The 12,565-nt window shown below is 47.1% G+C and overlaps 1 protein-coding gene across 2 annotated transcripts; it reads left to right on the forward strand.

Moving 5' to 3' along the window:
• Nucleotides 1–3,033, forward strand: SAT1 (spermidine/spermine N1-acetyltransferase 1). Of its 2 annotated transcripts, XM_005151484.3 has the most exons (6): nucleotides 4–281; nucleotides 592–643; nucleotides 728–811; nucleotides 1,994–2,095; nucleotides 2,197–2,237; nucleotides 2,516–3,033. In XM_005151484.3, the coding sequence occupies exons 1-6, from the start codon at nucleotides 216–218 to the stop codon at nucleotides 2,684–2,686; spliced, it is 516 nt and encodes a 171-aa protein (XP_005151541.1). In that variant the 5' UTR covers nucleotides 4–215; the 3' UTR covers nucleotides 2,687–3,033. The 2 variants fall into 2 exon arrangements, with proteins under 2 accessions (XP_033927789.1, XP_005151541.1); XM_034071898.1 differs by having other exon boundaries at nucleotides 1–281; nucleotides 592–811.
• Nucleotides 3,034–12,565: the final 9,532 nt, after the last annotated feature.

The raw sequence follows: 12,565 nt of genomic DNA on the forward strand, positions 1-12,565 counted from the left end.
CGCGCCGGGCTCATCTCACATAGCTCGATCTGAGAAGGCAGCTGTAGGGGGAGGAGGGTCGCCTATCTGCACATCGCCGCCGGGACATGCTCGCAGCCTGACTGACCGCAGGTGGCCGCCGCGCCCGGGACACGAATGAAGAAGCAGCTGCTCCTCCTGTTCACACATCGGGGACTTGTCAGCCGAGGGGGCCGCAGGGGGAAGCGCCGTCGAAAATGGCCTCGTTCAGCATCCGCGCTGCGCGTCCTGAGGACTGTCCCGACCTGCTGCGACTGATCAAGGTGCGCGGCGGCGGATGGGGGTATGGGGGCGGCTAGAGTAGCTGTGGCAGTGCGTGATCGCGGCCGTTGAGCAACCCCTGATGTCGCTGGGCTGCTGAGGGGAGCGGCGGGGCCCGCCTCCCCTCCCGCGGCCGGGTTTGAGGCAGCTGCGCCGCCGTCACCGGGGGGGGGGGGGGGGTACCTTTGCCCTTCTGCTGAACAAAAACAACTTCTTGCGCAAGCCTGCGGGGGGGGCGGCGGGCAGCCGCCAATGGCGAAGCGGGTGCGGGGACCTGCGGGGTGAGTCCAATGACGCGTTCTTCTCTTCCAGGAACTGGCAAAATATGAGGACATGGAGGACCAAGTGGTGCTAACCGAGAAAGGTATGAAAGCGGGAGCTGCTCGCGGGGTCGATAGCCTTGTGGCAGTATCTGTAGCTCAGGTGCCGATTTATTCTACTTTTCTAGAACTGCTTGAGGATGGTTTTGGCGAGCACCCTTTCTACCACTGTCTGGTTGCAGAAGTGCCCAAAGAACAGTGGTCATCTGAAGGTGAGACTTCCCAATACTTATTTTCAGATGCTGAATACACAGGAGGCATCTTATACTTAATCTTATTGACTGTACTTAAGGTTCCACCAATGGACTGGGGTAGGCGGAAGAGGTTAACTGTTAAATGTAGTAACATATAGTGATACTCAGTTGAAGTAGTTGCTAATGCTGGAGGCATGGGAAGATCAAGTATAGCATAATGTACTTGACTCCAATTAATTAAATGGTTTTTCTTGTTTGACCCTGACTTACCTTTATGTAATCCTGTTGAATCACATTTTTTTCTTTAATTTGTCCCCAATCTTCAGGTTACAGTCTCTAGCTTCGCCATGTACATGGCCCTTCTGTGTACATGGATGGGCGGGGAGGTAACTAAAAGATCCGTTACACAATAAATAGATGATCATAATATGAGGTAAGGTCTACAGGGACAAGTGCTGTTCCCAAACCTTTACCAAAGACACAGTAGATCAGAAATCTGTTTGCACGTTTCTCTTACAGTATGTGCAGTGTTATGGAAGGTACACCTGCAATACTCCAGGATTGGGTTTGAGTGGGCTGCTGTTGGAAGAGTTAGTTTCTCTTCCCTGTTGAGCCACAGAGTTATAACTTAAGCTGTATATTTACTTATCTGACCTTACAGTGCTGAAGGTAAAGAATATAGTGTAGTGTTCTCATGGGAAGTGCAAGTTGAGGTGCTGGAAATGCTGCTGTAAGGGTGGCCTGTGAGCATGCCCTCTGACATAGTGAGATTACTAAGGAATATACACTGAAGGATTAGTGTTGTTAGTTTGATAGACCAGTTTGATTGCTAAGGAAGCAGAGTTGGGGCAGTCATCTCGATTGTGGACTGCTGTGTAAAGCTTTTACTTGTATTCCAGAATGGGAATGCAAGTAAATCAGTAGGGTATGCACACCCTTGTGTTCATCATTGACAAGGATAGCATACTGCTTTTGAGGATCTCAAGGTATGACCAGGATAACCTCTGTTTTCTTAGGTGGATAAAAGTTTGTCAGAACTCTTGTTTTCAATTGTGTGGTTATTTGAAAACTTCATTCTTAATCCTAACCTAGTAGCAAATGTCTGCATGTCACAGAAAGAAACTGTTTAAATATGTATGTAAGTCTTAGTGGTTTTGCCTTTTAAATTCAGACTAGCTGAAGTTCCACCCTTTGTTTCAGAGCACAGCATTGTGGGCTTTGCCATGTATTACTTCACCTATGATCCGTGGATTGGAAAACTACTGTATCTTGAAGATTTCTATGTGATGGCTGAGTACAGAGGTATATATTCTGGAATTAAATTGGTTGCTTCCTGTTAGATCTTCTTTAAAATTAAAACTGAAGTTTCTTTATTATTTTGTTTTGTTTTTTTGTGTTTTTAGGACTTGGCATTGGATCGGAAATTCTGAAGAACTTGAGTAAGGTATGTCTTGAGTGTTAAGCCTAAACAAGCAGAACTGGGGACATGTGGCAAGGCACTATCCTTGCCTTTCTAACTGCATGAGTGCTACTCAAATAAAAGGAGGTGATGTCTTAAACCATTGTCTAGGGTGTGTAAAATAGTTACAAGTGTGCTGAAGTGACTGACAGAATGAACTTGATGACCTCTGGTGATGTGCAGTTGCTGACTAGTCCCACCAGTTCCTGCTAGGCTTATTATTTGGGGCTGTCTGCAATGTGTTGTGCTGCGTGCTGTTGCAGGTTGCTGTGAAGTGCCGCTGCAGCAGTATGCACTTCCTTGTGGCGGAATGGAACGAACCATCCATCAGGTTCTACAAGAGAAGAGGTGCCTCTGATCTGTCCACTGAGGAGGGGTGGAGGCTCTTCAAGATAGACAAAGAATATCTCTTGAAGATGGCAACAGAAGAGTGAAGAGATCATTCCAGCAAATAAAATCTGTCTACGGATACTTATGCTCTCTGAATAAACTCCTTGCTTTCTGTGTACAGTTTGTAGTGGAATAAAGTAGTGTGGATGCTAATATTGAAAGTGCTATCTGCGCAGGTGCGGTCATAGAATAATTGGTACTGTGATCAGCAATTGAGGCATCTCTAAAGCCATGTATGTGCTTGTGTGCATCCTTTACCAGTGTGGGCTTGTAGTCTTTGTATATGGAAACTTCATTCTTGTAAGTGTCATTCAAATGTGTACAATGTACACACTGGTAGGGTTTGTTTTAATTATTGCCTTTTATAAAAATAAATAGTGGTTTTACTTCATGGCAGTAGTTCTGACTTTAATTCTCACATATATGCAAATTTAATAAAAGATTCTCTAATTCACCCAAACACTTTCACAAGTAGAGCATGATGTAGACATACCAGAGTCCCAGAGTGACAGAAAGTGCCCTGTGTGCTTGCATGGCCTAGGGTGATCACCTGAGCACCTGTGCTTGATGCTTGAGCATGTGGAGGGTGTGAGATTAATCTCTACTTCCTGTGTTCTGTGCAAATGAACTGCACTTAAATTGCAGTTGGAACCCCAAAGTGAGGCTAGTGGTCTCTGGGAGGCTGTTCCAGACAGTCTAGAGCTTGTGCCATTGCCACATTGGGGCTCTGAATTAACCTGCATCAGGAGCGCACAACTTCCAATGGCAAGGGTGCATCTAGTTGTAGTTTCAAAGCTCATATTGCAAGAATAGGTTTGACTGGTCAGGAGTAGAAGGAAGTATTCTTGCAAGCCACAAGAAGCCTTTCTCATGTGATTGTTAAGACACGGAACATGAATGCTGCTGGCAATGCAAGGTTATGTTCATGATATTGTTCGAAGAATTTTTTTTGCATACCTCAGTGGCAGTAGTGAGCTGCCTGGAGTTAAGTGCTGTATCAAGCAGTTGAAAACAGCCTGGTTCCAGGATCTCTGAGCCATTGTACAGCAGTAAATGAAAACAATGCTGTGTATCCATTTTTTAATTGTCTTTGAAACAAATTTGTCAACTTTGCAGTACTGTGTCTGACCTTCTCACAAGCTGGTGGTGAAAGTGGATGTGCAAGTTTTATGCTGCTTTTCTCTTGCTCTGTAGTAACCCCACATTAAAGAGCTTCATTCAGCCAGTGCTGCTTTCACTTCAAAGGAAGGGAAGAGATTTACCTGCCTTGTAAAGTGCCCTGCTTTAAATAAAACAAGGTCTTACACAGATTTTGATCACTGTGTAAATCCTGTGTCATTGGAAGATGTTTACTCATCACAGAGAGCAGTGGACAGTGACTGCTTCAGCCATGAGTAATGCTACGTGAATTTTGAGAACAAGATATCTCTCTGCCTGGTGGCAACAACAGGACATGCAGGGCATTTAGCATGAAACTGTTCTTGGTTTGGTTTTGTTTCTAAAGAAGGTGTAGGCAACACAGTGCCAGCTCTGCCCAGGTGTGCAGTATGTCCATCAGCTGCTGCCTCAGGAACCAGAACACCAGTAAGAAATACAGGAGCTCTTGGAAGATAGCAGAAGGAAGTGTATGTCTAAGTGGTTGTCTGGACAAAGAGGCTGGGCTAAGCCCAGAATCTGTCACGTAAATTACCCTGATTTAGCAGATCATGTTCTGCATATGAAAGAGTCACTTGCAGACAATCCCTGTGTCTGTGCAGCACCTCAGCTGCTGAGCTCAGGAGCCTAAGGCTTAAATCCCTTTCCTGCCTGAGAGGAGCAGGATGTGTGTCTCACCTGCCTGCAGATTAAATGAGACTACAGACTGCCCAGCTTGCACTTGCTGAGCCTGTCCTCTTCCACAATACAGTAGGCCAGTGGAGGTGAGAGTAAGCACACCCAGTGAACCAGACAAGGAATTAGTGCTGGAGGTGGTATAGGAAGGACAAGATGGTCTCCAGTGGCTCTCACTGAGCATCAGGGTGTCATATCTTCTCTCTGGTGAAGCTGCAGGAGCTTCCCTGGCAACTCAGTGAGCAGCAGCAACCTACTCGTGCATCTCAGTCCTAGTGGAGTCTGTTTTCAAGTTATTTTACACAGTGCTTTTGGCTCCATGTATCAGTCCAGAAGGTGATTACTAGTAGAGCAGTTTAAGAATGTTTTTATTTTCAAATTAACAGTTCATTAGATATCTGGGACAGACCTGCTTAAATCTCAGGCCCCAGACTTCTGGAGCACAATAAAGGCTATCAAAGCTGCATGACTGAATGGAACAAGCCAACTAATTAGGCATTATAATTAGGAAAGTAAGCAGCTTAGTCAAATTTTCAATCAATTTAAAAGTGTTTATCGTGTTTTGTCATCTTCTGCCAATGCAGTTTACCATTGCATTTTCTAAACAAATTCTGCTGAAACAGATTCTCAGGGAGTCAGGGAAAACAAGTGAGGCAGTACTAAATGAGAAGACTTTTTCTAGCCAGCTGTGATAATTTTAAACATTCACGTGTGAAAGTAAAGACAGGGACTAACCTTTCAGATGAGATTTTGAGCGAGTTCCGAGTAAGAGGTAGGCAGTTTAAAACCAGCAGAAATATTCTCACAGTTTTGGTAACAGAGTCTGTGACACAGTGATGTAGTAATGTCTCAAGAAAAGATCAGTTTTAAATCCACCCAATAACTATTTTTTTCTCCTTTCTGGGGACCAGAGTGACTCTGTAATTACAGTCCAGATGTACAGCAGATTATTTCTGTGGTTTAGACATGGGAGAAACCTTATCTGGCTTGGCTTTCTTAATTTCCAGGATCATGATCACATCACCGAGCTGCAGTGTGAGTGTTTGTCCAGGGTTAAGCAATACCAGTATGCTTTGAGCTGCTCATTGGTATCACACCATAGAATCAAAGAATGGTTTGGGTTGGAAAGGACCTCAAAGCTCATCCAGTTCCAACCCCCTGCCATAGGCAGGGACACCTTCCACTATACCAGGTTGCTCAAAGCCCCATCCAACCTGGCCTTGAACACTGCCAGGGATGGGGCAGCCAGAGCTTCTCTGGGTAGCCTGTGCCAATGTCTCACCACCTTTACGGGGAAGAATTTCTTCCTAACATCTAGTCTAAATCTCCTCTCTTTCAGTTTAAAGGCATTCCCTCTTGTCTTATCCCTATGTGCCCTTCAAAAAAGCCCCTCCTCAGATTTCTTGTAGGCCCTTTTAGGTACTGGAAAGCTGCTGTAAGGTCTCCCTGGAGCCTTCTCTTCCCCAGGCTCAACAAGCGCTATTCTCTCAGCCTGTCTCAGCCTATAGGACTGGTGCTCCAGCTCTCAGATGCTCCTCTAGACTCACTCCAACAGGTCCGGGTCTCTCTTGCATTGGGGGATTCCCAGAGCTGAATGCAGTACTGCAGGGGGGGGCCTCACAAGAGCAGAGTAGAAGGGTAGAATCACATTCCCACTGGGAATCCATCACAACACAGTCAAAGGGCTTGTGTAAAGCCTGCAGGTATGTCGGCCTTCTGTGTTACCCTATTTCCTCACTGCAGTGTGACTGCCCCTGGGGAAGAGTTAGGGAGCAGGTGTTGTCATAGCCCTAATAACATCTCTGCAAGTGAGATGCAAAGATCCTCTTTGCTCTTCCTCTCAAGCTCATGACCCAGTAAGTTCTCCTTACACCGAGTCAGCCTGCAGAAGACTGTAGTTGCAGTGTTTCCACGTTCCCATCAGGTGGGGATGGAAAGGTGGCCTCAGACAAAACTACAGCCAGATAACACAGCAGAGGTCTGTCCTTGGCTGCAAGAAGCACCAGGCTCACTGCCCCCTCTCCGCTTGGTGTTTTCCTTCTCACAAGCTCCTGCACAATAACCCGACCCGCAGCCATAGCAACGGCATGGAACAAGGCTTGTCTACATGATTTGAGTTAAAACATAATATATGTGAGAAAAACAACCCTTCCCCTCCTCCCCTCTTCTTTTAAAGAGCCTTTGCTTGTAACATAATACAAAACCCCAATGCAAACTTTTCCCCTAAAGAGTATATAGGTGCTTTAAGGTTTTCCTGCAAGTGGCATTTTGTCTTGGAAGCCTTGCTATCCTGGAGCCTTGCCAGCTGAATGCAAGGTCCCAGCTACAGAGAAAACACCAGCTACATATGGAGGAGGCACTCAGGAAAACACTGTGTAAGCCTTACCTGGAGCTGGAGGCTAGCCCAGAGGTGTGCTTCCTGCCTCTCTTTGAGCTGACCTGCAGGTTTATTTGGAACCACAAAACCACAGAATCTTTTAGGCTACAAAAGACCTTTAAAATCATCGAGTACAACTGTTAACCCAACACTGCCAAGTCCACCACTAAACCATGTCCCTAAGGGCCACAATTACATGTCTGCTAAATACCTCCAGGGTATTTAGCACTCCCAGGGTATCAGCCACTTCCCTGGGAGCCTATTCAGTGCTTATCAACCCTTTTGGTAAAGAAATGTTTCCTAAAATCCAATCTAGATCTCCCCTGGAGCAATCTCAATCCATTTCCTCTCATCCTATCACTTGTTACCTGGGAAAGGAAACAGACACCCACCTTGCTACCTTCCTTTTTCCTGCTCCCCTTGCTCCCTCTGGGCAACCCTCCACACACCTTGGGGGCGGCTAAACTGGAGGAATGCACACACACAAACACATACACATGACTGATGGCAGCACTGATGAGAACTGCAGTGTGTGTCTGGTTGGTTTAAAGAATTCACCTCACTTACCTGACTTGGCGCTGCCCGGTTGTTTTGCTTGCCTGGACAGGATTGCTTATATGCCTTTTCTATTTGTTTGTTCCCAACTCATGTTTCAGAGAAGTGGCTACAATGTAAGTAAAGGCATTAACTGCGACCTGAAGTAGAGCAACACACAACTAGGTGCTTGCCAGTAACATTCAATCTCACTGCCAACACAAAGCAGGCTGTAACTTCACCATCCAGGTGCGACTCCCTCCCAGGACTCTTCCTTCTCCTCCCAAGACCTAACTTTTTGCTGCCGAGCAGGTTTTAAGCAAGTGCAACCTTAATGGAAGGATTTAGAGACCACCAGGAGCTCAGACTAGTCCCCATAGGGAGCTTGTGGAGGAGAGGGTGTAAGGGTGAAGGTGGTGGATATGGGTTTTGGGGCAGGAGCACAGCCCAGCACAAGTGCCTCACCTCACTGTCCTCTGGCTTTTGCAATCAGAAATGCTCACCGCAGCTGATAACAAAATAAAGCACAGGTACACACATCTGCTAAAAATAGGGGAGTGTGTGTGCATGTGAGGGGTGAATTTCATATTCAAACCAGTTTTGGTTTCATTTCACGGATCTACTGAAGGCCAAAGCAAGAAATAAAAAGCCCCAGGGGATAATTAGCTCATGAGAATGAAAAACAAGCACCAGTTGCAGAAACTCCTCTAAGTTAAATAGTTTTGTTTATTTGCATTTAGACCTTTGTATATTCCTATTGATAGCAGAGCAGGTGTCAGCTAATCAGTTTAAGGGAAAAGGCAGCTACATTTTCTTGAGCTCTGTTTTCCTTCTCCTCCGAAACAGGTTAAAAATAAAACATGCTTTGATAGGAGAAAACCACGTGCCCATCCTCTCCTAAAAGTCTGCTGTACATCTTCCAAGTCACCTCCCAGGAGCCCACCATGCAGGGAATAGACATGAGCCCCAGACATTCCTGCTGGAAACCTTCCTCCACCTGAGGCAAAAAGCATGAGAGAGATGGTACCTTTCCACCTGAAAGCCCATCAGTGTTTCCAAGTAACCTGGATATTGCAGTGGTGTTTTCGAAACACACTAGTAAAAGTGCAGGGTGAGAGTTTTTCAGAGCTGGTTCCTATGATTAGGCACACAGATACCACCACAAAGGTACCTTTGAACAGTCTTCCTCTAATTGCTCTCATGATGAGAAAACTCCAATCTGGGCTCTTCACCATCTCCCTGAACTTTCACATCTGACCAATTTCAGTCACCAGTATAAAACACCACTGCACAGCTCATACAGGAGGAAACAAAAGGACTCACAGTTCTTGTCTATAGTCTTGTGCCTTTTGCAATCAGTTCATACGGTACAATTTCATTCTTTTTGCCCAGACACCTTCCTACCACAGGCTACCACATACGTACAAGAACATTTCCCACCGCATAGCCTGAATACGATTTCGCTACAGCTGCAGGAACATGGGTCTTTTTTATTATTGCCATTTTTTTCAGAGTTAATGTGGAGGGAAGGATCAAAACCTGTGTTCACGGCTCCTAGAGGTAATAATCTCCAATACAGGGCTGTGGCTCTGCCATTGTGGTGGGAAATGAAAGGAGAAAAGAGGCAGGAAGAGGGGTATGCAGGGGTGAAGGGATGCCAAGTGCAGGGGCTGACCACATACCCTGCCACAAGAAGCCCCAAGGAGGAAATGGCATCAAGAGAAACAGCTTAGGCTTCATTCTTTCTAGATAAATTAATCAGAAGGAAATAGAAGGCTCTTATTTGCAAAATCATAAGTCTCATAGGTAGATTCCTGGGATATGTTAATAATTTCTGGATTGTTTTTACCTCCCATTGATCTCATTAGCCGTAACTCAGTGGATTAGCAAGCACTGGACTTAGTGGTGCAGGAGGAGCAATTATACATTGCTAAAGAGCAAATGGTAGAACTAGCAGACAGACAGCAACAAGTGCCAGCATCAAAGAAATAATGCTATATTAATCCAGTTTTAAACAAAAACAAAACTAGCTGAAAATTGAAAGGATCACAGCAGTCAACATATGTTTATTAGTCAGGCAAGGAAGCACACCCATCTAGTGTAACTACATATCTCTGAAAGCTGCCAGACTGTAAAAAAGGCTGATAAAACAAAGTCCACCACGTTACAAAGTACAGCTGATCCAAATGACGCTGAAGTGAGGACAAAGGGGAAAATATCCCAGAGGAAAAAAAGAAAACCAAACTTTTCATAAGTAAATACTCAGAATTTATAGGCATCAGTTGACTACCTTCTCAGCACAGGAAAGCAATAAAACATTCCACATTTCCATGCTGAGTTTGCCATCAACAAGATCGGACTGAAATTTGATTACAGAAGTCCTGGGGGGCAGTCAGAACACCAGAGCTCTTGCCATGTGGGCTTGGTGTCAGCAAGGTATTATTTTTTGCTGATAGAAGCCAAAGCACTTTTCATCCCTGCAGTTCAACATGCTCAGACATCCCTGCTACACTTCCAAGCAGGACCAAGTTTGCTTCTATGCACCCATAGCCATGTGACTCTCCAGCACAATACAGGCAACTGGGACTTCCTTTTCACACAATTACATCTGGTTTCTCATAGTATCATAGAATCAACTACTTTGGAAAAGACCTTTAAGATTATGAAGTCCAACCATTACCCCAAGACTGCCAAGCTCACAACTAAACTATGTCACTAAGGGCAAACTGATCACCCCTCATGGCTGCCTCTCACCATCTTCACTCACAGCCACCCCTCATCTGCTTCCCAGAGTGGCCCGCAGTGTATAGCTGCCACCCCTGTCCCTCACGGACACCACTCACCCCTCATGGCTGACCCTGCTCTCCCTTCATGATCTCCCCTCACAACTGCCCCTCATGGTGAACTCCACATCCCATGGCAGCCCCTGCTCTCCTCTCACATCCCATGGCTGCCCCTGCTCTCCCCTCACAGACACCCCCCACATCTCATGGCCACACCTGCTCTCCCCCCACATCGCATGGCTACCCCTGCTCTCCCCTCACATCGCATGGCTACCCCTGCTCTCCCCTCACATCCCATGCCCGCCCCTGCTCTCCCCTCATGGCTGCCTCTCACATATCATGGCCATCCCTGCTCTCCCCTCATGATCTCCCCTCACAACTACCTCTCATGGTGATCCCTCACATCCCATGGCTGCCCCTGCTCTCCCCTCACATCCCATGGCTGCCCCTGCTCTCCCCTCACATCCCATTGCCACCCCTGCTCTCCCTTCATGGCTGCCCCTCACATCCCATGGTTGCCCCTGCTCTCCCCTTATGGCTGCCCTCACATCCCAGGTCACTCCTGCTCTCCCCTCATAATCTCCCCTCACAAATACTGCTCACGGCCACCCCACACATCCCATGGCTGCTCCTGCTCTCCCCTCACATCCCATGGCCACCCCTGATCTCCCATCACAGTCATCCCTCACATCCCATGGCCTCCCCTGCTCTCTCCTCACATCCCATGGCCACCCCTGATCTCCCATCACAGCTGCCCCTCTCATACCATAACTGTCCCTGCTCTCACCTCATGATCTCCCACCACAGCCACCCCTCTCTCCCTCATCCTCTCTCACCAATCTTCACTTAAACCAACTCAAAATACAGCAGGGTTCATTTTCTGTCACCATTGTCAGACAAACAAGAAAATAACATCAATGGTGACAAAACATGATGGGAATTTGTCATTCTCCCTCTGGTTTACTCAGCTAGTATATTTCCTGGAATAAGGTCAGGACTGCAAAAGTCAAAGTTCCTCTTAACATGAGTCAAAAAGCAAGAAGTGTCCATGAAATGGAGAAGAGGAAGTGACCTTGAGAAGCTAGGTCTCTTGTTCTGATCTCCCATTCCTAGAGCAGCTGTTTAGCCTTTAGGGTACAAGAAGCAATGACTCTTTCATTTAATATATAAAGCCACCATGTGCTCCTGTTTGCAGAATTTAAAACCATATACAAAATATCAATCTACCTAAAGCCATGTACAGCTTGCAACAGAAGGTTTAGAAGTATGCTGTTGGCTGCAGCTGGTCCTTCTGCTTCATGGTCTAAGTTCAGCCACGGTGGTCCTCCTTTGTGCAGCTCCAAACAGCACCTGCATTCCCCCCCAGAGCCTGTCACAAGCACTGCAGTACCTGTTTCATGTGAGCTTCTGTGGGAGCTGGTGCAGGATGGAGGGGTATGTTGGCTGAGTGGCTGAAAGCCCTCCACCCTTTGGTGCACAAGCACTTGCCCTGTGCTGAAGATCCTCCTGTGCACCCCCCTGGCTGCCTGTGGAAATGGTCACCAACTCCCAGTGCTGAAATTTCACAGCGTTGTCTCCGGTGCCACTGCAGCCAGCAAAACCTGCCTGGCTGTGGCATGGGGAACATCTGCAGGCTCAGCACCTGATGACACACCACACAGACACACACCACTGACAGTCAAAGCTCAAACAATGTCCCTTTCTAGTGAGGCTGGGCCCCAGCAATCTCATGACATGGCAAACAGCATTTGGGAAGAGCCTGGTTTCATCAGAGACAGCTTCTCTGCAGCAGGGCTGAGCTGTGGCAGACAGATTTACTGCCTGCGGGATATGAAAAACACAGTCATGCCTGCAGGCTTGTTGTGGTTCGTGGTGGGAGCATGACAGAGGAGAAACTGGCTGAGATGAACATGGGAAGATGTGGGGAGCAGGTGTGGGTTCATCCCTCCTCAGGCACCTGATCAGCCATTGGGGAGGCCTGGGTGTGCTGAGGACAGGGGAGGGCTGGCACCAGGTCTGCTCCATGCTGGGCTCCATGGCGGCCATTTCACATCACACAGAGAGAAAGCTCACACTCCTCCTTCAGACAAAGAAGTGTCTCCTCTGAAGAGACTTTTGGTCCTGAATGTGACACACAAAGGGCATGTTACGGGCTGCCTGTCTCACAGGCTGCATGCTGGCACACTGGGTAAAACATACACCAAGTTTTATAGGCTGCCCTGCAGTGAGACAGCGGTGTTCCCAAAACCAGCCTTCTGCCACACAGCTGGCACCAAATGTAAACACTGTTTCCAAGCATGGGCCACCATCTTGGCCAGACAGCTGGGCCTGCACTCCCCTGTCTGGGGAAAGCCCCCGGGGTGTCCCTGAGCCAAGGGAGCACAGCCAGGAGGATGTTC

This window comes from Melopsittacus undulatus, chromosome 2, assembly GCF_012275295.1.
Source record: "Melopsittacus undulatus isolate bMelUnd1 chromosome 2, bMelUnd1.mat.Z, whole genome shotgun sequence".
Taxonomy (NCBI): domain Eukaryota; kingdom Metazoa; phylum Chordata; class Aves; order Psittaciformes; family Psittaculidae; genus Melopsittacus; species Melopsittacus undulatus.